Source organism: Strongylocentrotus purpuratus, unplaced genomic scaffold (genome assembly GCF_000002235.5).
Source record: "Strongylocentrotus purpuratus isolate Spur 01 unplaced genomic scaffold, Spur_5.0 spur5_scaffold_16, whole genome shotgun sequence".
Classification (NCBI taxonomy): domain Eukaryota; kingdom Metazoa; phylum Echinodermata; class Echinoidea; order Camarodonta; family Strongylocentrotidae; genus Strongylocentrotus; species Strongylocentrotus purpuratus.
The window spans coordinates 15,960,565-15,988,079 of record NW_022145601.1 but is presented as its reverse complement, the minus strand read 5'-3'; the positions used below and the strand labels follow the sequence as shown (position 1 = coordinate 15,988,079).

At 36.3% G+C, this 27,515-nt stretch overlaps 1 protein-coding gene across 2 annotated transcripts; it reads right to left on the bottom strand.

Moving 5' to 3' along the window:
- Nucleotides 1-484: 484 nt before the first annotated feature.
- Nucleotides 485-26,061, bottom strand: LOC589851 (phospholipid scramblase 1). 2 transcript variants are annotated; one of them, XM_030986897.1, is made up of 11 exons: nt 25,929-26,061; nt 22,461-22,524; nt 12,215-12,395; nt 10,769-10,846; nt 10,390-10,466; nt 9,397-9,527; nt 8,059-8,179; nt 6,831-6,933; nt 5,290-5,348; nt 4,184-4,232; nt 485-2,602 (listed from the first exon to the last, which is right to left on the bottom strand). In XM_030986897.1, the coding sequence occupies exons 2-10, from the start codon at nt 22,464-22,466 to the stop codon at nt 4,191-4,193; spliced, it is 798 nt and encodes a 265-aa protein (XP_030842757.1). In that variant the 5' UTR covers nt 22,467-22,524; nt 25,929-26,061; the 3' UTR covers nt 485-2,602; nt 4,184-4,190. The 2 variants fall into 2 exon arrangements, with proteins under 2 accessions (XP_030842757.1, XP_030842756.1); XM_030986896.1 differs by lacking the exon at nt 4,184-4,232.
- Between the last annotated feature and the right edge of the window lie 1,454 nt (nt 26,062-27,515).

Sequence of the window (27,515 nt, the reverse complement as noted above, 5' to 3'; positions counted from 1 at the left end):
AATAAGAGGTGAATGAACCCTAAATTACACCCAGCAAATACTTCACTCCCAAAACCCATTAAAAATGTCAAAGATATATACGTCAAAGCTAAGCTAAACGAAGGGATAAACTAAGCCTCAAACAATCATTCACACAAGGTACGCACCCGAAATACTCCACCCCAGCATAACAATAAGTTACCATAGGGTGTGGGGTGCGACTGGCTGAGTCGTTGCGAAATGTTTGGGACAAAAAAAAAGTCCTCTTACACCCCCTCCCTCCCACCGCTTATTCACCGGTTGGCTGAGTCGTGGCGAAATTTTTGGCCCGATTTCAAAATGATACCCCCCCCCTGAAAACATCCTGCGTACGCCATTGAACACACCACATGCACCTACACTCATATACAGTCACTGTACGTTAGTTAAAATAGATGAAGTTAAAAAAAAGCAGTAGCTCACTTTTCGTTCAGGAATAAGCAAAGTTTTTGACGGGACTCACATCTTCAACAAAAGAACACTATTTTATTAGTATATACATAATCTTTTCATATACAAGATAAGTCAGACTATACACCCCTTGATCAAATAACATCAGAGTTGATTTCATTGATTTAAATTCTCACTTTATAAAAGAAATAAATAATAATAATAATTAAAAAAAAAAAAAAAAAAAAAAAAAATCGCATTTACTATTAAGATCAAAAAACTATTTTTTTTACTATGGATTATACAACAATTCAATATAATTTTATTCGCTATGTAAAAATCCTTACCATGAGCGGAAGAACAAAATGAATACAATTAAAGCATAACAAAAACTGTCGAGATTGATTTTACATAATGTACCATGTTGCCCCATGGCAATGCCCGTTGCTCACAAGGTGTCACTTGACTGACGTACGAGTGCGTCGGCGACTAGCGCATCATTTTGACGCACCGTGTACGGGTGATAATTATGGTACACAACGTGAACGCTCAGTAAACAGTGCAATTGTTGCTTTGAATTTAACCCTATACGGGCTCGACAATCAGCGCAAGCAATATCGCATTCAAAATGACGCATCCTGTGCGTCAGTCAATAATGATGGATAGCCTATGTGCAGTGAGCACTGCGTCAAAACGGTACAGCTTGAGCAATCATACTGTAAATGACACTGAAGCAAGTTAAGTAATTGTACACAGACATTTAGCTTAATTAAGCGTATCACAAAGGAGGTAAGCCTTGTGTATATAGGATATAAACCGATATGAAAGACGTTATACAGTATATTGAGTACATTTGCCTCAGTGTATAAAGATGCGATCAGAAACTAAATTAAATCCCAATCCAGAAAGACAAAGCGAGTATAATGCATTTAAGGCACACATGCCTACTCTAAACAACATGCAGAATAAATAACATGGATATAATATAATATAATATCGATTAAAGTTTTTTGGGGTATAAAGATAAAACGAGATTAGAGAATTTACCATTATTTATATAAAATACAGGTATAGATACAATGAACAATCAAATTGAAGTAAAATCGCACGACACTGCATTCATTGCCATTGTAGATGAATCTTGAGGCACTGCTTTGCAATCAAATTATTAAAAGTTCTTAGCAATTCAGCCTTGGTCTATACATAATAGAGTTGTGCCACTTGTGCAAACCATTATTGTTACTCTGACGTAATTCAATAACGTACCCAAATTAAACATAACAAATCATTTATAAACGGAAACGGTGCCCGAGTGTTCAACGACCCTACGATTACATTCATTATATTCATTTGAAGAAACGATATTTGATATAAAACACAGAATACTTATGTATCAACAAACTGTGTGAAATACATTTAAAATGGTCTTTTATGATAAACGGTATACTTTCCCTTGCAGCCTCATAACATTATTATATCCTTACTACATAACACCACAACATATATTATTAAGATATGGTTGTGGATGACAAAATTCGTACAAAAAAACCCCTATATATTATGTTAGTATAGCTATACATAAATTCATCCTATAATTCTCAGCCTCTATATACAAAAGGTACATTTTACGTCTGCAAAAATGGAAGTATCAAACACGACTTCAACCTATTATGAATTGGTATCAAGACAAATTATGTTATTACTATTTCCAGAGCCCTGGTACACTCCTAACCCGCAAGCAAATAACAGTTTGTCATAAGATGAAAAAATAAGATTGGTGAATACATAGTAAGATACTACGAATGATGTAAAGTGATTAAATCTCACCCTACTGATTGTCTATCTGAAAAGTGAAGAAAAAAAAAAAATCAGCTATTGGAATTTCGAATGACTGAATGTCTGGTACAAACCAAATTTAATTCAAAAAACGATGCAAAAGTAGATCATTTTCCAACTTTTTTTCTTAATGGGCATAACCACGATAGACACAAGATGCATTATTGATTGTTAGTTCTGTAATCAAATTTAATGTAATATAATTATGCAATATATACATTATTATATTGTATTACTATTTTACACGTCAATAAGTTAGTTGAAACCAAGGAACGCAGGAATGTCGGATATGAAATCTTGGATGATGACTGTCTTAATTGTTGTTGTTGTTATTTGCTTTCTCGAAGAACATGAAATCCTGCACAAAAAGTCGGAACGAGAGAGAGAGAGAGAGAGAGAGAGAGAGATGTAATCATTAGTGATCATCATTACTGGGTCTGGGGATGGATAAAAATTAATATTGCAGAATTTTTGTCGAATAAATGCACATCTAAATTAATTTTAGATCAACACCTAATTCTTAATTACTTATTTTGTGTGTGGGGGGCGGACGCCGTGAACTTCCTTAGATCAGCCCTTTCGCTAGGAGTTCAAGGAGGGGCTCGGGCTGGGGCTGCATCTCCCGACCTCCCCTCGGGAGTTTGGAACTCCCAACCATCAGCTTTATAATTTGGGCAGCTAGATTGCCTTTATTTTTAAAACCAAATAACGAAATGACATCTTGTATTAAACTCATATCTTACAATTAAAAATTGACATCTTAACCATGTTAACGCTACAAACGATAAATACACTTAAAAGGGAAGTCCAACCCGATAGTTCCAATCAATCAAACACAAATTGGCAACACTTATAATCTTGCGAGGTCCTCTCCAATTTGCCCTAAAATCATGAAATTTCATAAACTTTTCTTTTCTGCGTTATTGAAGACATGATATATATTTTTCTTCCATACAGGGGTTAATATAGACACATATTTGCAATAGTTATATTTAGGGTACATGTACGATTGATAATTATCTTGGGAGGGGAGTTCGCAAGATTCGTCACAGAGTTGCCGCCCTTAATAACGGTGCATTATTGTGGGCGAGTCCAGAAGTCCCGAGTCCAAAATGTCCGGTAAAGGGGTACTTTTCGTGCGACAAAGTCCGGCCCGAGAATTGTAAAAAAAAGGGGTGTATTTGACTTTTCACCAGGAGATTTCTTTAAAAAGGGGGTGTTTTTTCGTTAAGTTTCTCTCATCTCTTTGGACTCCTGAGAAATTATTCCGAATTTAGGGGGGTACATTGAGCATTTTTTCCTGATTTAGGGGGGTCTCCAAGGCAGAAAAAACCCGGGAAAAGCCCGAGAAAGGAGGGTTCGGAAATGTTGGCAGTCCTCAGATAGGGGGTGCTTTCAAAAAGAGGGAACAAGCATATGCGTACCCTAAATAACACTGAGTGGGCGGGGGGGGGGGGCGGGTATAATAGGCTTAATCATGACATTTGCACTGCAAGAAGTCAATTCTAGTTCGAACTTGGTAAGAACAGAAAGAGCTTTTTTGTGACACAATGGTATTATTTTGAGATCAAAATGACCGACTATAGACAAGAAAAGACAATTCCCCGGCAAAAACAAACCAATGGTGGTTGTAAGGTATCAGACCCGTTCATACTATTATAACCTAGTTAGTCGCGATGTTAGTAAGATGAAGACGATTGGACCCAAGTGTAAATGACCTATAGAGAATTGAGTTATGAATGACATGTCGCAGAATGAAATTTAGAGCTTTTTAAAATTTGTCAAGGTATCTTCTCCCAGCTCGGAGTTTGATGGCAACATTTTTTTTCTATATACATCTCTGTTTTCTGCCACCTGAGTACACTCTTGCATCGCCATTCCTCTCCACGTTCTAATGTTTCCCTCCAAGTTAGTCCCTCCCAGTATAGTTGAACTTTACCTTTTATTTAATTGTTGTTATTGTTTGACGTCTCGAAGAACATGAAGTCCTACACGAAGTACACAGGACAAATGTGAAAGAGAGAGAGAGAGAGAGAGAGATGGAGAGAGAGAAAGAGAGAGAGATAGGGAGAGAGAGAGATATCACAATGAAGGAAAAGATAAATAATTAATAATACTAAAGATAAATAAAAAACCAAACAACACTACTAAGATGTATCAAATAATAAATATTCATGAAGTCAAACATGCAAGTTAGAACACTCATCAAATCAGAACACATGTCTTCATTGTCTACTTGGAGATGAGGAGAGGGAGCTGAGATCGAAAGAGGGGCAGAGAGGGAGAGAGAGGGGGAGGGGGAGGGGGGAAGGGGGAGGAGAGAGAGAGGGGTGTAGAAAAGATGTGTATAGAGAGGGGGCAGATCGAGAAAGGGGCAAAGAGAGAGGGAGAGAGAGAGAGAGAGAGAGAGAAAGGGGGCAGCGAGGGGGAAAGAATGAGGGATAGAGATGATAGGAAGAGAAGTAGAGAAATAATGATAGGTGGAGGGGAGAGGGAGAGGGAGGGAGGGGGAGGACCAAAGAGGTTAGCAGGGGGGAATATCTAGAGGGACTAAAAGAAAATAAACGTGAAGAGATAGGCTACGATTCATACGAGTCAAACTTTTTGGGCTGCCTTCAAAATGTCAGACTCTGGAAAAGTGGAATTGTTTGTGCGTGTATTATCTTCCCTTTGTATAAGGAAGAAATATTTTATCACTATTATAAACACTGGCATATCGGAGGGTGGAGGAGCCGGTTTACCCTCCCCCTTACTGGATACGCCACTTTTAAAGATTATTAAGGAAGAACGTAAGATATAGAGGAATCAGTAAACTAATTTTACAAAAATGTTCAATTCTCTTTTATTGTCAAAATATTCTCTGCTGAGAACCAGAAGTGTGTTATATTTACAATAAAATGATTAATGTCTTTTTGACTAAAAGGAAACAGAACACACCTATACACTACTAATCATGCTATTAATTCATAAGTGACATAATACGTGTCCACAAGGTAAACATGCATGCTACTTTTGGTGAAGGAAAAGTATGAATATACAACTTACAATGAGGAACACAGCCGCCAAAAGAGTCGCCTTCACGTTTACATGCAGGTCAGCGGGGACTAAAATTGGATAATGAGAACACATCATCAAACTTTGATTAAAGGGAAAGTCCACCCCCAAAATAAGTTTGTTTCGATAGAGGCAGAATAATAAGAAAATCAGTTGAGTGAAAGTTTGAGCAAATTCTGAATGAAAATAAGAAAGTTATGAATTATTGAAGTTGTGATCAATCAAATACAAATTGGCAACTCTGTGACTTATTATACGAGCTCTCCTTCATTTGCTTTGTGCATAATATTCCATAAAATCATGTTTTCTTCGTTATTGATGATGGAATATATATTTGTTCCTTGCAGGGGGAGTATAGAAACATATTTGCAATTATTATATTTAAGGTGCATGTACGGTTGAAATTTTTCTTGAGGGAAAATGAAAATTTTAGATTTTTTTAGTACTGAGCAAATGGAAGTTGAGCTCGCATGATACGTCATAGAGTTGCCAATTTGTGTTTGATTGATCACAACTTCAAAAATCCTAACTTCCTTATTTTTAATCGAAATTTGCTCAAACTTTCACTGACTTGTCTCTCTCATTTTTCTACTCCTATTAAAACTAACTTAATTTCAGGGTGGACTTTCCCTTTAATGTATGCTATGGCAATTAAATGCACTAAAACGCACTCTAGTATCACCCTGAAAACTAGACCGAGGCATTGCTCAGGTATCAATGATTTTGCATTTATAAGTGCAAGTTTGGAATACTAACTTTGGGCTTTACTTAAATGACGTAGAGTACGCACATAACAATCACTGGTCTATTATGGCCACCAGTTCAGAAGTCTTGCATCGCTATGCGAGTATGTGGTATGGATTTTTTACAATGTATACGTTATAACCAAATGTATATAAAAACAAGATCTATAATGCAAAAAAACGAAAAAAGAATCCTCCAAGAAAAATTGAAGAAAAAAAACAGTATGGATATCAATTTAAATAAATCCTTCATCGAAACGTTCAAAAACCACTCTTGAATATACATTTCCTATTATTACATTCAATACTGATGTTTAGATTTTCTACTAGTATGATTTTAGTTGTGTTTTGTTTTTGTTAATACACGTTCGAATCAGAATTTTGCATTCAAGTGAAACTTAAACCAACACAGGCACTGAATATGACAATCGAAAAATGTTTCTGCAATCAATCTGGTAGATTTACTTCTGATAAAGTAAACGAATGGAACTGCACTATTAAATGTGCTTTCCGGAACTGTGGCTTCAGGTTCTTCCAATTCTTTAAATGGTAAAATATATAACATTAAAGCCCCACTGTCCTACTTATGGCTACTTGCTCCCTCTACTGTATATAGAAAACTTCCCAAATCGGTGCCCGTTGGTCCCCCATGATCCTCTTTTTTTGTTATGTTAGTTGAGAGGTGAGTTGATTAGATAGCCACCTGCCAGTGACCTGGCTGGGTGGTCTAATCCCTTCTGGCCCAGTAGTACTGACGGTCTTTAATTCGCAATTTTCCCGGTAACTTACATGTCACACCAAAGTTATCGGCGTCGGTCCACGCAGCCTTAAAACATCCGGGCCACTGCTTGGAAACCTTTCCAATTGTCGTGGCCATGTCACCAGTAAAGACCTGCAAACGGACGATGGAACAGGGGCACAATGTCATGGAATATTGATCACAATAAGAAAGTGAAAGAGGTATATTCTGTTCGTATATTCTGTTCCGGGTATAAATAAATTCAGAGTATATCTGTTGACTTGATTCTACTCCGTAAACATTCGGCGAAAGTTACAAACTAGTTACGTCCAGGGGAGTGTTTCACAAAGACTAAGATTGACTTTAAGTTGGACTTAACTATGGCAGGCTGTTCATGCCACTGGTTGCTCTCACCATTGGTCTCTCAATTATGATCTTTAGATAATATTTTTTCCCTTCAATTATGAACTATCAACAAATGTAAATTCTGTAGATTTGTAACCAAGATTGGTACGTCCCTTGAGAAACCAATGCCAGTGAATGATGATAATAAATAGTGGCATGAACAGCCTGCCATAGTTAAGTCCAATTTAAAGTTTATCTTAGTCTTTGTGAAACAATCCCTGAAGAGCACTAATCATTTGCTTGAACATTCATCTTAGGAGAAAACGAGACTGAAAGCAGAATGCACGTAAGATATCTTGGTATTCAACAATATAAAGAAACCTGATATTACAAAAATGAGGGAAGTGTAATTCCACACACAGTGCGAAATTTTCCTTTGAATTATCATCGTCAGAACTATTATGACTACATTTTGATTTTATCAAAAGTAAAATTCCTCTGAATTGTTTATATAATATAGGGATTATCATGTAATGCAAATTATTGACTGCAACTCTTTCAAAGCTAGAAGTTTGATTTTATATTCCTCAGAAAAAAAGAAAATCAGTAGGTAATGCAGTCGCTGAAGGAAAGGGAGGATGTACGTGATGTACCTCCTTTGGAACGATCAATTCTTTACCCTCTTAATCCCTCTATGTTTTCGGAAAAGAAACTAAAGTTAAAAAGAAGGAGAAACCTTGACTGGCTGCTGGACCCCGTTGCATAAAACTTAACATTGATGATAACTTTGCCATCAATGGCAACTACCATAGAAACAGGGCTCAACAGCCAATCAAAATCAAGGTTTCCATGGTAGTTAGTTACCGTTGATGGCAAAGTTATCATCAATGGTAAGTTTTGTGCAACGGGGCCCAGGTCTTGGTTGTAACTTACATCAAATTCGATATCGTCTTGGCAACAGATGTCTTGACACATACAGTAAGGTCCCTTAATCTTGACAACAGGCCTCCTCTCAGCATCAAGGATATCAAACTTTGGCCCCATGTAATATTGTCTGAAAAAAAGCATTACTGATTGTGCAATGATTGATTCAAATGATTTTATTTCTCATGCAAAACATAATACAGTGAATATTAATTACAAAAAATATACAATGAAACGACAGATATAATAGTAATAGCACGAGAAAAGAGGAACTAACTAGAAGCAGAGCTTGTTGAAGTATAAGTTCGTCAGATGCTGTTTTACAATATATCTTGAACAAAGTATACTCAGAAAATTAATAAATTAAAAAATATGTAGCAACAAAATTATGAATTTTTTGGTAAAAAAATAAAAGAGAGCAATAAATGGAGAATAAAGTAAAATGCAATACAAAAAAAAGATAGAAAGGGAAAATGAATGATTACAAAAGCTCTAGAAAAAGGAGGTTAGATCAGCAGAATGAGGGAGAAAGGGATTGAGTTGAGAGCCAATCAAGCACTGATAGTATGTACTATCGCCTTCACTAATGACATATACCTTCATAAAAGCATACGATTGCCTTTATTATTACAGCCACTGCTCATTGTTATAAAGGTGCAGCATTTACAGTCAGAGCCGAATTATGTCTTATCGTCATGATAGGTCAGAATTCGTTGAAATATATTGAAATCTTTGAAATATAAAGATTAAATATTTTGAACCTTCAGATAATCACATCTAATTTGCGATTTTAAAATTCCTTATTTCAACATCGGTTTACTGAATCCACAAATAGTGTTGAAGATTTGTGTGTGTTCGAAATTATACATCTTCGGAAAATCGAGCATAACGCCCGTTACGCATGAGCATGAGCGTAAGTCCTTACGTAATACCTATTGTTCACGGGGATGATCTATTCATTCATCCCCCCTGAACAATAGGTATTACGTAAGGATTTACGCCCATGCCATGAGGCATCATTTCGATTGCGTTACTTCCACTAACGCCACTAATGTATTCCAATCATCATCTTTTTATTTTGTATTCACTCTATGTACAATATCACTTTCACATGATACATCAAAGACCGCGCCAGTCTTTGACGGAATCTTCCGTCAGCAACAACGACGCTTCTGTGCTATGTGTATATAGAAACCCTTTTTTTAAACCTAACTGACCATAGTAAACAAAAAAAAATCATGGCCAATGCTTTAATTTATCATACTATATTAGTTGCCAAAAATTTTTTTTTGACAATAATAAATACGTCACATGGGGAGATAGTTGCGTCAATTTAAAAGCACTTACGATTGCTTAACGTATCCGACAACGTTTCCGACGGGAGCTTCTACTTTGACTTCGAAGGAACATGAATCGCTGTTGGCGCACCATCCACAGCCAGCGCAGCACTTGAATTCACGGACTAGACGCATCACCTCCTGCACCGGGTCAAATATTGACGCAAGAAAGGCAAACGGAATGAAAAATTGGTTAGTGTTCGTCGATAATTTAATGCTGGTTGAACAGGGGACCACCTAAATTGATATAATCAGGCGATATAATGGTAATTGTGCCAACTCAATGACTAATTCCATCTTGTGCTTGGCGGGGGGTAGGGTGCAGTTTCCAACGAAACCCTTCTGCTCGTTACCAATAACAATTAAATCACACACCAATGAGCTTACAACGTGATTTTTCATTAATAACTTTTCATTCTTCATTTTTTCATTATTTAAATTTCTAAATATGTTTTTCATTCTATTTGGAATCTGAAGGAGAGGGATGCGGTGAAAGAGGGTGTGGCTAAATAGTGGTATGACAGAAGAGGGTGTCACGATTGTTACTGAAGAGGAATGGACAGAAGAGGGATAGAACAGAAGTATGACGGTCATGATTATTGTGACTGGGTGATAGAAGAAATAGTGAAAATTACGTTGTCACAGAAGATGGTGTACGTGTGACGTTGTCACAGAAGTAGGAATATGTGAGGAAGGAGTGTAACTAAGGTGGAAGTGGGGATAGAAACGGATGTGAAAAGAGGGTGTGACAGGAGAAGGATGTGGCAAACGAAGGGGGTGAGACTATACATGCAAATATGTGACGGAAACAGAACGTTGAAAAGGAGAATGTGTTAAAATCGGGGTGTAAATGAATCGGAGTGTGACAAGAATGGGATGTGGCACGATAGCAACGTGACAGAATTTAAAAAGTAATGACAGAAGTTGGTTGTGACATTTTCGGACTTGTTGTGTGACAGTTGAGGAGTGACGCAGAAGTACATCTGACGGAAAAAAGGCATACCTGTTGGCTGTTATCCGTGATATGGATGATGAAACCACGCTGGGGTCCACAGCATTGACGCATGCAGAAATCGGACTCTGTAAATTCAAACAAAAATAGAATATAGTATTAACAGCACTGTCACGTCCAAGTTTTATATCTATAGATGATACGGATAATATCAATTTGTGATAAACGTCACATTCATTTTACGACCGACTTGTCTGAACTAAGTTCATACATGCCCATCGATGTAAAGATGCAAAACAAGCGGAGCGTCTCGCGCGTCGTTAATAAGTATTCTATATTATATTCAATTTGAGAGAAGACTTTGGAGTCAGAATTCGAGGATATTACACTATTTTTGTTTTCATTAAAAAGATACATAGGGTGTATATACCTTCGTGAGCAAAGTAGACTTGTTGTCCCAGACTGTTCTTGATGGCATATCTGTTTGCCATCTCAACTCCAGTGAACACTGCAAAGAAATGAATGAAATCAGTAACGATAAATGACAATGATACAAAAAGCATACAAACAAACAGCAAACAAGTAAACAGAAAACAAACACACAAAACAAGACAAAAATAAGAAAACAAAAATTTCAAGCGGAGAGCTTTGTCATCCAAAAGAATTGTAATACGATGTTTTCTTCTTTTTTCACGTAAGTATTAATTGTAACCAACTCATTCAAAGTCAACTTGATTTAGAAATTAGAACGTGTAAATGTAGAATACAGATTTGATAATATATTTTCTCCGCATCCCATTATGCAATATAAATGTTTAATCACTTTACTATGGGGTTAACATAGGGGAGGAAGTGGAAGGGGGGGGGGGGGGGGGTAATTCCCCCTGATGAATACATTTTCTCGAGGTAACTGCCCAGTGTAGTTGACTAGTTTTTTCCATGCATTGGTAGTTTTTTCCACAGGATGAATAGCCGGGTTTAAAATAATATCACGGATGGGGATTTTTAATAGTTGTCTGGGATGGTATTACAAGAAGTAAAAAGTCTCAATTATAATTAACTAGGTCCTATACCATTTATTTGTGCTTCTAGGTTAATTTTTCATCTATTGGTCGTACAGGGTATCATTCATACATTTATTTACTACCATAAGTTCCAGTAACACTGTATTTCAGCATGACAGCAGCGGGATTCACACACAGACAAATCAGTCACATCGGGAAATCGATTTTTGAATCACGATTAGAATCTCACCTTTTTAAAAGGATGTGTGTGAACCCAAAACTCTCAGCAAAAAGTGAGATCCTGAGCGCGATTATAGAATCCCACCAAAAGTGCGATTCTTTTTTTTTAAAACAATCGCGATTATTTGGCCAAGCGTTTGGCGTGCGGTGAGATTTTTTCCGGCGTATGAAAGGTTGATTATTTTGAATGATCGCGATCCAAATGTGCGAATTGGCCTAATAATTACACATTTGGTAAATTGGGCTATCAAATAGCAAGAGCTAGGGCTGGCTCCGTTCACGACACCATGATTGGTGGCAACTAATCAATTATTGCGAGTAAATAATTTTATCATAAAGAAGTGTTAAGCACTTTAACGTTAAATAAATCTGGGAACTGTATACTCGAAATGATTATGTAACTCGAAAATATAGACACTAGATTTATACACGTAGATGAAGACTATTTACACAATATGATGGAAATACAATAAATCGATTTTCGAAATTAATAATCAAAAGAAGTGAAATTACAAAATGACAAACATTTCATGTTATTATGAACCGACTTTCGAAGTAAATAATCAAACCAGGTGAAATTAGGCCTACTAAATATCATACATTTCGTGTAATTAACACGAATGACGTCTTACTTTCGAAAAGCTCGACGATCTGGTGAACGAGCAGCTGGTCGACTTGCGTGAGGTATTCCAGACCTGGTGGACACCCCTGGGGCGCGGCAACCTGAGGGGCGGGCATCCAATTAACAGGGGCCTTCCCCACCGGCTGGGCCCCCACGGGGTTCATTGCCATCGGTGGTGGTGGTGGTGGTTGCTGTGAAGAAAGAAAACATAGGATATATTAAAGACCGTCTGCACTAGTTTGGCCAGGGGGATTATACCTCCCTGCAAGGTCAATGAGAGGTTATTATCTCATCTAATCAGCTCTCAATAACATAAGAAAAGGGGGATCATGGGGGACCAACAAGCACCGATTAGGCATTGTTTGCTATATAGAGGGCGCAAGTAGTACAGTGGGGATTTAATACAAATAATTTCTTACATATAAAACGTTATGATTGGTCTACAGCTCGTCACGTGATATCGTCTGCGAGGATCGTAATTAGCATGTTTTACTTCGGGCCATTTTTCGATGGTTATATTGACCACAAAAAACAAAACAAAAATTGGGCAAATACGTATAATATTCGTTTGCAAGAACAAGGGATGCGAATGAGGTCAATATTGTAATCATCGTAACGAAAAGAATTTTGCTTGAAATAAGCATTTCCTTGAGTTTGGGTTGATTACTTGATATTAATTTACACATATTCTTTTCAAATACATTATAGTCAATGTAAATAAGTGAGCAATTGTTTTTGGAATAAGATAACACACACATAGGCATAATGGCTTATGACCCACATTGCTTCAGCACAAACTTGGTACAAGAGGATCAGTTTGACAATACTTTTTGAAAAGCATGTAGCTCAGTCATGCGTTGCAGCACAATTATGAATACGGTATCAGACAGAATAAGAGTCACCCTGGGGTCACCCTTTACCAAGATCACAATGGTTATTTCTTTTTAATACCGAGGTTGGGTTGTATTCAATACGCACTGTATATGTTATACAGATTTTGGCCAACCCTCTTCGAGTAGGACACGCCACAAACACGCCACATGAATCCATCTGAACGAAGTAATTAGCCAAACTCTGTGTATATAAATGGCTCTGCACATGCACTGTCTGATCAATATCGTGCTTTGATGAATGATTTTTGCAAAGTCACCTTCTTTGTTCAAGATGTGTGAATCGGGTCGTGACATTTTTGGATGAAAAATTTACAACCCGATTTGTTGTACCATCAATGGAAATGCATCGTACATAATATAAGTTTTTATACCTCTATTATGCTTCTCCTATCTAGCATAACCGTATCCTGGAGGTCCATTGTAGTACTTGTTTTTTTATCATACGTCAGAACTTCAATGCATTTTCTTTTCAAAATACCATCATTCTGTTTAAACCGCAGTATAGCCTATGGTGCCTGGCAGACAAATGGGTTTCATGGTTGCCCTACATGCATATAGCTCTTAATGAGTTTTTTTTGCACATGTAGATAATAATCAAATGTCACGATGCACTTGATGTACTACGTGGTATAAATGGTAATGCATCGGTAACCCGTTAACCATGGGATCAATCTTGCGCATCATACCTGCCAGGCCTGACAGCTAAATTAACACAAGAAAATAGGTCAGAAATTAGCCTATTTCTATCTACACTGCACGTAAATCCTCGGTCACAAATGCCATTACGAACTGCTACGAACGCCATATACGAACGATTTTCAAACAATGGAAATTCGGGAAGACAATGGAAAAAAGGGGAGATTCGTACGAAATAATCGTTCGTATGAACCTTTGTGGTCGTAGCTTTAGTAGGCATCAATATTGCACATACACTGTACCCGCCAGGCCTGACAGCTAAATATACACACAAATAGGTCAACTAATTGTATCAATTATTTTATATCACTTCTTACACTGCACCTAAAAAGACGTCACTATTGCACATACCCGCCGGGCCTAGCTAACAGTTAAATGTACACAAGAAAATAGGTCAGCTATATATCAGTTATTTTCTATCACTTCTTACAATGCACGTTAGTAGGCATCAATATTACACATGCCTGCCAGGCCTAACAGCGATACACAAAAACCTAAAATAAGAGGGCTATAATATCAAATATTTTCTATCACTTCTTACACTGCACTTAAGAAGATATAAATATTGCAAATACCTGCCAGGCATAACAGTTATATACACATAAAAAAGGAAGTCGGCTTGTAATGAAGAAATTAAGAGCCTGAAGGTCTGAACGTCAAATGTTTTTTAATCACTTCTTATACAATGCACGTATATTTTACAATCAAAAGGATTTAATTAGATCTTTGAGATATGATATATAACCTATCTGGAAAACTCGTTCCCAAATTAAATTTATTGATAATTTGGTCTATGTGACTTTATGGTTTTTATGAACTTCAATGGCGAAAAATTCACAATGTACTGAACTTGATTAAAAAGCAGTTAAGTTTGTTCCTCCAACCTGCCAAGTAGCTAAACATTTTACTTAGAATATTGAACAATTTCACGCATTTGTATGTGTGGTTGTAAATTATTGAATTTGTCTTTGTATTTCATGTTCTTTGTCATAAATTCATTGGGTTTATGAACGAACTTTTTGAATTCTTCTCTTTCATATCATTATTATGATTTTTTCTCACTCGACTGTGTTCCATAAAGAACTTGTTATTTCTTAGGAGCAGTATGCGACCAGTTATCTGTCATGATGGAATTCTTATTCCAAACCCTGCAGCCGTTTTCTTCCTTCTTATTCATCCCCACATATTAAAAGGGCAGCTTTTTGGGACTAGTTCTGCACAACCCGGTGGTATCTCATGCACACTCCATGTATACCTCTTAATATAATCAAAAGCTGTGTTTTATATCGTGCTAGTTGTTGATATTTCAGGTTTAGACAAGGGACATTGTCAACAACAAAATATATTTTGAAAAGTAAGATGTAATTCTTGGTGCAGGGAATACAGTTCCAGTTGCTATAATACATTGATTATAATACACGAAAATCAATGATACTGTATGTTGTTCTTAGAATCTAATAATCATGCAGATTTTCTACATATTAGATTACTACTAGGTTATGTTTAAAAAAAGGTGCATCTAATTGCTGTCGACGTTAAACTGTTTTGCCATCTTTCAAGATTATAAAAACGATTTGTACCATATTAAATTACTTACCTTTTTATTATACATATCGAATGAGTAATGAGTAACCATGTTATCGCAGGCGATCTAAAATACGTCTTACAAAATTAATCTCGTAAAAGCGCCCAATGAAAGCAATTTGTGCAAAATTAATAAACGATAGTAAAAGGTTATTTTTTTAATAGACCTATCAAGTAATTAACTTATTTTCGAGTGTATCATTATCCTTGAAATTTCCTGATATAGGTTTGGCTATCATTGTTTGAAACATTTAAAATAGAAGTGTAATAACATAGTACGTTACAAAGTATAATTATATAGTACGTTACAAAGCATAATTGCATGTAAAGTTCTTTTGACAGAAATCTGAAAACAGAAAAAGTGTTATAAAATCTTGATATGTCACCTAATCTATGATTACTTGAGCTTCATACTTCTAAATTGAAATCAAAGTCGAATTGCAATAAAATAGGTTACCCAGTATTATAAACATAGTACCTGCATAATTTGTATTATCGAGAGCAACATTATCATATTATATGCACACACGCACACACAATATATATATATATATATATATATATATATATATATACACTTGCACAACACACTCACCAACTCATACACAAAGATCGTTTGAACACTTTTTCATTTTAAGTTTTACCTTAAGATTTTTTTTTTGTCTTGTTTTTTTTTTTGAGGCCGCCATCCTTGTCAAGCTTTGCTTATGATTGTGGTCTCCTGCACTTTTCCAACAGAATAGTTCGGATGATACTTTAAATTTATGATCATATGTTATGGAAATAATAAGTTTCGTTATTATATGTACATATATCATGTAAAAAATAACATTTTGACATGAAGAAATTATTGTTTGTTTATGTTGTATTATACCTTACATGTATATTATGTTCTTTGTTATTCACTTATATTTTATTTGGAAAAAATGCAGAAATAAAATAAAATAAAATAAAATCATATGCTTGTTAATTCGCCTGATCTATTCATTTTTAATACAATTACAATGAGAATTTATTATACATCATGAGACACTTTGACTTGCATGCCCTTAGGCTTAAATTGGCGTTGTTTTAACTTTCATACATGACTTGTATACATTTGTGTTCAGATGAGTCAAACTTATGACGCTTTCGGTACAAATTTAAACGTTGAGTATTGTATGGCGAAAATAAAGCTACGCAATACTATTGCATTACTACACTGGGTCAAACGTTTTTGTTCCAGTGTATGCACTTTTTTCTAGACCCTGTAACGAGGCATTCAACAAACCCACTCAAAACGATTTCCTACATAGCTTCATAGCTTTGAAGAATTTATCTATTTTACTATTATATACCTAAAATAAATAGGCCCATTCGTGTGTTGTACAGAGGCATTTGTATAAAGCCTCAAACAATAAGAACACTTGTACAAACTCCAAATAGCTCTCATCGTTGTTGAAGTTAGGCCATGTTACGTAACAAGTACATTCGCTCTGCCCATCTTTTGAAAGAGGGTGGTATACACTTTCGCTCTTGCTTTGTTGAAGAACGACGCCATGGAGATGGTGGCCGATGTTTGTTTTGGTCGAGATACAAAGGAAAACTTCAAACGGACCGTTACACGTCAACCACGAAGCATAATTATGCAGCAAAAACAAAAAAACGTGTGTCAAGTTCTTACGCATGCCATGATTCAATTGTACATATGGTTAGTGGTTACAAATGAATACGATTTCTGCTATTTGAGTTTATTTAAATGGAAAAAGCTGAGCAACAGGATTAAAAACTATAGAAAAAAACAAACATTTTAGATGGCACGCTAATTAAAGACCAAAAGGAATGAAGATGTACTATGGTGTACTATATATATAATTGATACAAAACAAACAAATGCTGCTAATGAAAGTTTGAAAATCTGTTTTTAATATATTTACAAGCATCTGAAATCGTTATTTTCCAAATTAATCTTTTCCCTTCCGTCTATGGTGATTTGTTTTAACGTAATACTAATTTTAACGTAATACATAACAAAATACAATTTGTACTGAGAAAACGTAATATATCACAATAACCAAATATGGTATCCACACCACGCTCGCTAGACCGTGGCGTGCATTCCGAAACTGTTCTCTTCAAGGTTTACCTAAGTAATAAATCAATTTAAATGTCCATGATGGTTATTTTCTTAGTCTGATCTATGTCCAGGTGTATTTGTCTTTTGACAATACTAAACGACATGAAATAATGTCACTGTTGAGTCATTGGCGTTTCTTGTTGTTATAGGGATCGGCCGGGGAGAAATGGATCAATATTTGACTTGTCGTTGATACCATACTATACACGTACGCGTACCTTCTGTCTGCCTCTCCTTTCTTTGTCTGTCTGTCTGTATATGTCTGTCTGTCAGACTCTGATTGTCACTATCTGTATGTACGTAGGTGTGCGTGTGTGTATGTGTGCGCGTGTACAGGTATGTGTGTTTATGTGTATCTCTCTGTTTCTGAATGTCTGTCTGCATGTCGGTCTCTCTCACTCTCTCTCAATCTCGATCTCTCTCTGTATGTCTGTCACGTTGTCTCTCTGTGTCTGTCTGTCTGTCTCTCATTCTCTTCTGTCTTCGCCCTCACAGGTTTATCTCTGTCACTCTATTTAATACACTTAAGGCCTATTTCTCCTAAAATACAGCATGCCTGTCTAGACCCCTCTCTTTCTCTGTTCTATCATCTTTAGGGTCGCCTACAGTCTCCGTCCAAGGCAAGAGATTATAGAGATACGTTATTATTGTTATTATTTTGTATTATTCAAAATATTTTTTTTTCATCAGTCTGATCGTCATCTTTCCATGCACGTTCCCCTTTTTCAACCCTTTTTCTTGTTATTAATTGTCCTGGTCCCCCTTTTGGCCTGAATTCCGGCGGGGGGGGGGGGGGGGGGCACGTACCTTGTATCCCTCGGAATGTAGATACAATCATAGACGTAACATTAACTCTTGATGATTTCATCATTCTTCTATATTCTCAACAAAAGATATCATTGGGTTCTATCAGTAGTTTTACTCTTATGAATCACTTGCAACCATAATTCAAGGAAAAAAAGTATAACAATGACAAGGGGCTCATGCTCATGCTACGCGACATTTGATGATTTCACCATTCTTCTATATTTCATCAAAATAATACTGTTGGGTTCTACCAGTAGTTTTCCTCTTATGAATTACTTGCAACCATAATTCAAGGAAAAAAGTATAACAATGACATGTTTGATGACGTCAGGAACGTACAGATGCATAGTGACGTCAAAACGCTTGAGGCATGTACATATATTTGCTTTACTTGCATTTTAGTAAGCAGATTACGGTTTTCCAAAATGGGATCAAAATTATTTTTATGGCCGGAAACTAGCACGTTAAAGTACTATAACAAAATGTATGTCAACTCGTATGCTTACCTACCATGTCTGCCAGTCATTATTTAATAACATTTTTTGATAGCTGTATAATAATACTACATGATATTCTCGAATTATGTGTGTAAATATCCCATGTTATCATAAAATATGCGACTTTATGCATGCGTATTTCTATGCATAAATTGTGATGGTGGAAATAAAAGGGCTTTCAAATAATCTTGTTACTACTTTTACTTCTTTGTTTATTTCCTTTGGAAATGAATCCATTCCAGGTTAGAGCGAAATCCAGTCCAAAGCAGTGTTTGGTGATTCGTTGGAAGTGGGTTCCACTCAAAAAGAAGTTTTTCCCCAGTGCCATGCTATATTCTAGCCCTTATTTACTTTTCAAAATTATATTTTTACAAGAAGAATTTAATGGGGACGTGTGCCTTTAATTTTCTCGCACTACGCTAGTGCCGACCGAGCTATGCCAAAGCAAATACAAGTAAGCATATTCTGTTGGTTGGAAGTATTTACTTCTCAAAATATAGTTTATGAGGAGTATACTTCTGAAACTTTCATGTAGACTAAATTTTTCCCATGGACCTCGAAATTGTTTTTAAATATTTTTTGTTTCCCTGGGGGAGGGGCTCATGCCCTCGTATCCCATTGCACATAGCTACGCGACATTTGATGATTTCATCATTCTTCTATATTTCATGAAAATAATACTGTTGGGTTCTACCAGTAGTTTTCCTCTTATGAATTACTTGCAAACATAATTCAAGGAAAAAAGTATAACAATGAAAAGTTTGATGACGTCAGGAACGTACAGATTCACAGTGCCGTCAAAACGCTTCCGGCATGCACATGTTTTTTTGCTTTACTTGCATTTTAGTATTTAAAGCGGATAATTAAATGCTGAAACGGATGGCTTAATAATATAGAATATAGAATTCTGATTGGGTCACTGAACCTGTCTTAAACTGACAGATCACTATTGATGAAAGCGGATTACGGTTTTCCAAAATTGGAACAAAATTATTTTCAAGGCACGTCAATACCTACAAGTTTATGTCAAATCGTAGGATCACCATGCCTATCAGTATTGTCCCTTTGGAATAAGCTGCTACTTAGTATTCGTAATTTAACTACCCTTCATGCCTTCAAAGTTGCTCTAAAAACCCATCTCTTTCTAAACAGTGCTATTTAATCATGTCAATGTAGCGTAATAATTTGTGTTTTTTAAGTTTACTTTATTTTAGTTAAGAAAGTTATATTTTTTGTGATAGTAATACATGTATGTACAGCGCCATGAGCGTCAGAGCCTGGCGGATACCGGCGCTATATAAATATCCATATTATTATTATAATAACACTTTTTGATAGCTGTGTGATAATACGTCATGATAATTATATACTGTAATTATGTGTGTAAATATCCCATGTTATTATACCTTATGCGACTTTATATGTTTTTCTATGCACAAATTATGATGTTGGAAATAAAAATGGCTTTTACAGATTAAATTTCTACTACTTTACTTCTTTATTTTCTTTCATTGGTAATGAATCCATTCCAGATTAGAGCGAAATCCAGTCCAAAGCAGTGCTGAATGACTCTTTGGAAGTGGATACCACTTAAGACGATAATTCTGCATGATAGTACCAAACAGCAACGCTTGCTTTACTATGTGTGTCGTTTCATTATCATAAATTACGATCAAATGAATTGATGAAAGGGGTCCTATATGAGTACTACTATCATAATATAACATGACGTGAATCCATAATCATAATCCTAGAGCTATGCCAGCCCTTTTTTAAGTAGCTAACACCGACCATGATATGCCAACGCAAATACAAGTATGCTGTTGCTTGGAACTGGAAGTAAGTCAACCTATTCATGCAAATATTTACGTTTCAAATTATTTCTATAACAATTATTTTTGATCAATCTTTAATGTCACACAGTTCATGAAGAGCGTACATACGTATACATACTTCAGATACTTTCATATATTTATGACTAAATTTTTCCCATGGCCCTCCATGGGTTTACCGAGTACTGGGAATGCTCGCGTCATTTCTATTTATAGCACTGACGAAAGTCTCTTTGGATTCGTCCATGCGCCACAGTACAACAACAGGGGTCTTTAGCATTAAATTGCACACTATTACCTGTCGTTTCGGATTTGGTACATTGATCCAATTGGCGCTTTTCCAATGGGTGCATTTATGCATTATACCGTTTATGTGTACGAGAAGTGATACAATTCACATCAATCATATGCACAGGATTGTAAATGTGCGAAATCCAGTCCAAAGCAGTGTTTGGTGATTCGTTGGAAGTGGGTTCCACTCAAAAAGAAGTTTTGTTTACGATTCACGTTGGGGTTTACTTCTTTGAATATTTTTCAAATTACAGTGGAATCCAGGCCCAGGTTTCTCGAAACCGTCATTAGTCTAAGTTCATGGACATAAATAACGCATACATCACGATATATAACGAAAACGCGTATTTGGGAACTTTTTTTTTGGGGGGGGGGGGTGGAGGGGACTGTAAGTTTTGCACATTATAAATGTTGTATCAAAGGGCGTATATAGGCCAACTATTACAAAAGTACAATACACATATAAACTACATGCAGTTCATTAATACAACTATCTCACAAGAACGGGCAAACTGCATTATAAATATGGACAAGTTTTCGATGGTATTTAATAAACCAGGAGGACACTAATCCAACAGACCCGGATGACGCTAATACATGTGGCTTTTTATGATAATATCATTTTCCAATGATGCCGGATTTGAACAGTTCTGGTGAATTATAGAAAGTACGATCTCCACGATCTCAGTAAAAGCGGAAGATATTTCCTTTGATACACATAAAACCGCATTCCTGTAAAATATTTCACCTCGGCACCCAACTAGCTTGGAAGATTGCATAGCTGCAGGCTTGCATTGAAGCCATTATAAACGCAATATTTGTTGTGTAACACATACAAATACGATAACCTGTGCTGCATAGCTGCTTTCATTCCGCGCCATTCTTACAAATGCATCCAAGGGAAGAGACCATGACTTCAGTCGTGTACACCGGTACATGGTGTAACCTAATTATTTAAAAATAAATTGACACTCCGGCCCTCTACTTTTGTGTTTTTAGTCAAAATGTTGAAGATTGTTTAATGGAAGTGTCACCACATCCAATATATAACAAGCAAGTTATATCGACTACTCTTTCAAAGGGGTAACTACATTTGGCACTGCAGAGATGCAGTAGCCGCTCTACAAGGGGGAGGGGGTGGGGAGTTAATGCAAGAACCCCCAAGCCCCCTGAAGGCCTGAAGCCCTCCCAATAAAATTAGTTAGATCGATAAATGCATTTATTAGTCTCTTGCAAACCCCAAATAGATTTGCACTGAACAATGTGTTGCAGTTTAGAAAAATATTAAACAATGGTCGTTACATAATTACATAACTGATATAATATTGATCCGCTCATGCAGAAGTGATATCAGGGATATTATCTTCTCAAGCTGAAGTTTATACATTGCTTTTCGAAAACCTTGAATACGGATGAACTATTATGTCCTCATTAACCGCACACATGTTGTCATGCAAAAGGCTGGCCATTCGAAAGCTCTTATTTCATGCGCTACCCCCCCCCCCCCCACCTCCAAAAAAGGGTGAAGCCTTATACTTACTGCCATCTTGGAATCGTAGACTCGATATGGAACTCAATACGGAAGAAAAGTATATCCTCTTGATCTGCATATTTGAGATAAGACAGAATGAGAATGATATCATAATCAAACGGGATAATACACAGTATATAAAAATCAATTTCATATTCGACTTAATTGCTTCAAGTTTCAACATGTCACCTAGATTTGATATTTCATGTTCGTTATGACGAACAGGCATCTTTATTCTTGTAGTTGCTACAACTATACCGGTAACCATCATTCAACTGTACTCGTCTCCTCACTTATGATCATCATCATGAATATTATAACCACAATCATCATCATCATCGCCATCGTCATTACCATCGTCATCATCATCGCTATCATCCTCATGATCATCAACACTATCATTATCATCATCATCAACACTATCATCATCATCATCAACACTATCATCATCATCATCATCATCATCATCATCACCGTCGTCATTATACCATCATCATCAGCGCCATTTATAATCATCGACCCTTATAAAAAATCGTTATCACGATCATGCTTTTAATAATAATAATAATAGCCTAATAGTCCACTCCAAATTTTATTAAACCGAAACGGAAATTCTTTTTGCCCAATTGATCGTGAGCCCGGCAGCCACTGAGCAGCGCCAGATCGACGTTGCTCTATCCTTTGTTGAACGCCAAACAAGGTAGCAACAACTCCCATCTTTTAACGTCTTTTGGTATTACGCGGCCGGGGTTCGAACCCACGACCTCCCGGTTGTGAGGCGGACGCTCTACTGAATGAGCCAACACTCCGGTATAGAGCCAACACTCCGGTTGTCAATTTAAACGTATGTGATGTATACAAATAAAAAGATGTTCATTATCACCATCACCATCACCACCACCACCACCACCACCACCATCATCATCATCATCGTTATCTCCACTCCTCCACCTCCATCACAATTATACCAATATCATCGTATCTGCCATCTGTGATCGGAGGGAGCGAAGCGGGAAATGAAATGAAAGTATATAAGGGGCTCAATTAGCTTGCTGACAATCGGGCAGACAAACACGAGGTTCATTAAGGTTAATTAAGACGCGCTTCATTGGGGGGGGGGGGGGGGGGTGATATGATGTTACGCAACACATGGACAAAATCAATTTGGACTTTTTCTGGCGCAATTTGATTAGGCCTACTTGTATACAGAATAATTAAGCTTTTTGTGAAATGTATGGTGTAGTATTATGCACATAATCAGCATAATGATACATGTTATCACAAATACAATCATGAAATGTAATTATGTACTGCAACCACCATGGATATTAGTAAACAGTGGCTGAAGTTGCCATGGTAACTTGTGCAAATGGGTGGACTTTTTTTTGTTATAGATACCTCATCACCCTATCAGCTAATTAGGATATGGCTTCGAGGGATAAGGGTATCATTACAGAAGATTCTTGTCAGTGCCACAGTTGCGTATACAGTAATCGACAATTAAGTAGGTGCCATGGGGAAGAAATAATAATTTGTCAAGCCAGTCCTTTACTATACCAATCACTATGAATATGGCGGACAAAGAAAGCGGACAAAATATACAGTTCCTCAGGTAGAAAAAGGAACATCCCTTCACTGCTATTATATAAAAATGTGTAGAACAGGTGAATATGCATGTGACACCTGTTTTACACATTTTAACATAATAGCAGTTCCTTTGTCTACCTGAGGAACTGTATATTGTGTCCGCTTTCTTTGTCCGTCATATTCATAGTGAATGCCTCCCCGTCCGTAATGGCTAGAGATGATAACATGGATGAGAGATGGATGAGAGATGGATGAGAGTAGAGATAGAGAAAGGGAAGAGGGGGAGGAGGGGATAGATATAGATGGAGAGAGAGAGAGAGATAAAGAGAGAGAGAGAAAGAGAGAGAGGGAGAGATAAAGAGAGAGAGAGAGAGAGAGAGAGAGAGAGAGAAGAGAGATAAAGAGAAAGAGATAGAGAGAGAGAGAGAGTTAGAGAGGGGGAGGAGAGAGAGAGAGAGAGAGAGAGGGGGGGGGGGGGTGGATCGTGGACCTACTGGATGGATGTAGTCGTTTTCTGATTCAGCCTTGATTGTAATTGTGAATAGAAACAGATGATCATAAAGAATGTTCATAGTCTTGAGCGCTAAAAATTGACTTTCGTATATCTAGCTGTAATTCTTACAATAAAATCATCGGCAATTGAAACCACATAAATATGTTTGTTCGTGCAATTACGAGTACAGCTTCATTAATGTTTCCCAATGGATTGAAAAACATTTGATTTTAGGACTTAGTTAAGTTTAAAGGGGAACTTCTCCCTGATCTCAAGTTCATTCAAATAGGAAAAGCAGAAACGGATCAGTGAAAGTTTTAGCAGAATCCGAAAAGTATAAGAAAGTTATGCATTTTGTAAAGTGTTAAACAATCAAACACAATTGGCATCTCTGTGATGTATGCTGCGAGCTCCTCTCATATTTGCTCTAAAGTATTAAAAAATCCCTTAACAATGAAAAACGAAACAATTCTAATGGAGAAATAGAAAATTTCAGTAAATTTGTATTTAGCCAAAGCCGGGAGAAATCAAATCTTGATTAAAAATGTATCATTTTTATCTGTAAATATTGTAAATTGTTAATATCGATGTAAAATTGTAAATGATCAAGTTCATAATATGTCAAATAACTATGTATAGATAATGATGTGATTATCCTCGTTTAACATTATACTGTTTTGTAAATTCCATTAACGAAAATATGTCGATGTTACTATTTTTATATCGTATGTAATTCATCTATTCGTTGTTTATCTAAATGCATGTGAAATGATTTGTTTGTAATAACAAAATGATGAAATTGCACATTATGTATTACTATGAGTCTCACAGTATGTCAAAACGTATATTGGGCTCTTTAAATAAATGTATTTTAACAAACATGTGCATATATATTTTGTTAAATTGTCATTTGTTTAGGGGTGGGGGTATTTTTTAAATGAACAACTTCAATTTCAATTCAATTGACTTCATTTCTACTCAATACAACATAAACTATATACTTGTACACATGTGAGTACAATGTAAGCTATAGTCATGTAAATAATTACAGTAACGTAGTGAAATTGAATGACAATGCAATCATTTCATTCGTCAAAAATGTGCGTATAAGATTACCCAGATTACAGGTGATTAATTAAGAGCACATAGTTATTACGTAATAGTACACCTGACACACCCGTACGTGCCAAAAGAAACTGAATTCTATTTCCGAATATAGTTACGAGCAGTAACCTAGAAACACGTATGTCCCAGGTGCTGAACGCCTTAATTATTTCATCATGAAAGATAATGCTAATGCGGACATCAAATCCTGTAACACTCATATAAGAAGAGAACAAAAACGTTCGAAATGTGTTCCCTAGAAATAATAGAACAATGATTATTAAATCACTTACCAGAGTGTAGTACACGTTGAGACGTATGATATACTGGTTGCTATTACACTGTGATTAGTCGCTTCGTGAACTATCTCCCGTCGTGGAGTGAGATATAATAGTAAAGAGCAAATGATATATCCGTACACCGATCGCTTTACTGCGACATAATGGGCGTGAGCTACGCGTCGGAGGTCACACACATTTGCATGATAATAAACACTCTCCCTATATGAATAGATATGTTTGCAAAGCGGAGAGTTCTAGTCTAACTTTTCTAGACGCCGCCGCGCGCACTGTTCTATTTTCTCAAAGGCATTTCGGCCTGTAAATCAAACCAACTCTGAAAATTTATCACAAATAGATGTCATTATTCTGTTATAATTTCTGTCAGCTTATTTTTTTCCATATTCGCTAGTTTTTAAATTGAAATATCCTGCGCCTCTTTTTAGCATTGGGCATTAGATTTAACTTGTTTGCGTTCGTTCTGCTCCTCCCTTCCCCATTACTATGTTTTCCTATGCTGAACCATTATGTTGGCTCAATTTGTTTTTCTTCTCTCCCATTTTCTTTTCAAACATAACGTGAGCATGTGCTATAGACATTTTACCTTCTCAGTATCTCACTGATTTGTTTATGTATATTTTTGTCATCATTTTATTTCGGACGACCGTCGATTTGATAATATAGACTGTACTAGACTATTCAATTTTTCCGCTCCATGGCACCCAGTTAAGTACTCAATGGTCACCATTTGTTTTGTCAAGTACATGTACAACAAATATACATGCATTCAAAAACCCATATGTAGTGTAGCCTATACGTGATGTCGTAAAATACTGCGAGTTTGTACCATGAAGTGGTGTATATAGCTACCGGGGAAAGAGACACCGCCCCTTCCCATCGATCGAATTACAAAGAAAGGTCAAGAATGGAGAATTAAACAAAGAGAAATGTAATAAAGAAGAAAAAGAAGAAAGAATATATAGTAGCTATATGTAACTATGTAACTCTACGAATATAGCGAACTTATACTACTACTACTACTACTACTACTACTACTACTACTACTACTACTACTATACTACTACTGCTAACTACTACTACTACTACTACTACTACTACTACTACTACTACTGCTGCTGCTGCTGCTGCTGCTGCTGCTGCTACTACTACTACTACTACTACTACTACTTATACTACTACTACTACTACTACTACTACTACTACTACTACTACTATACTACTACTACTACTACTACTACTAATACTACTATATTAGCTACTACTACTTCTACTATTACTTCTACTATACTACTACTTCTACTATACTACTATACCAAGACTTACATTAAAACAACAACAACAATAACAATAATTAATAATGTAGAAAAATAATATATAATTAAGAAGAAGAGAGTTATGGAAGAAGATGGAGAGAAAAAAGTAGTAGAAGAAGAAAAAGAAGTGAAAGAAGAAGGAAAAGAAGCCGAGAAGAAGAAGAAGAAGAAAAATATGAAGAGGACGAACCCCTTCTGACATTGAGGTCATCTATTTATTTTGTCGAGTCGCACAGAAATTGCAAAATGATCCAGATACTCGGCGCGA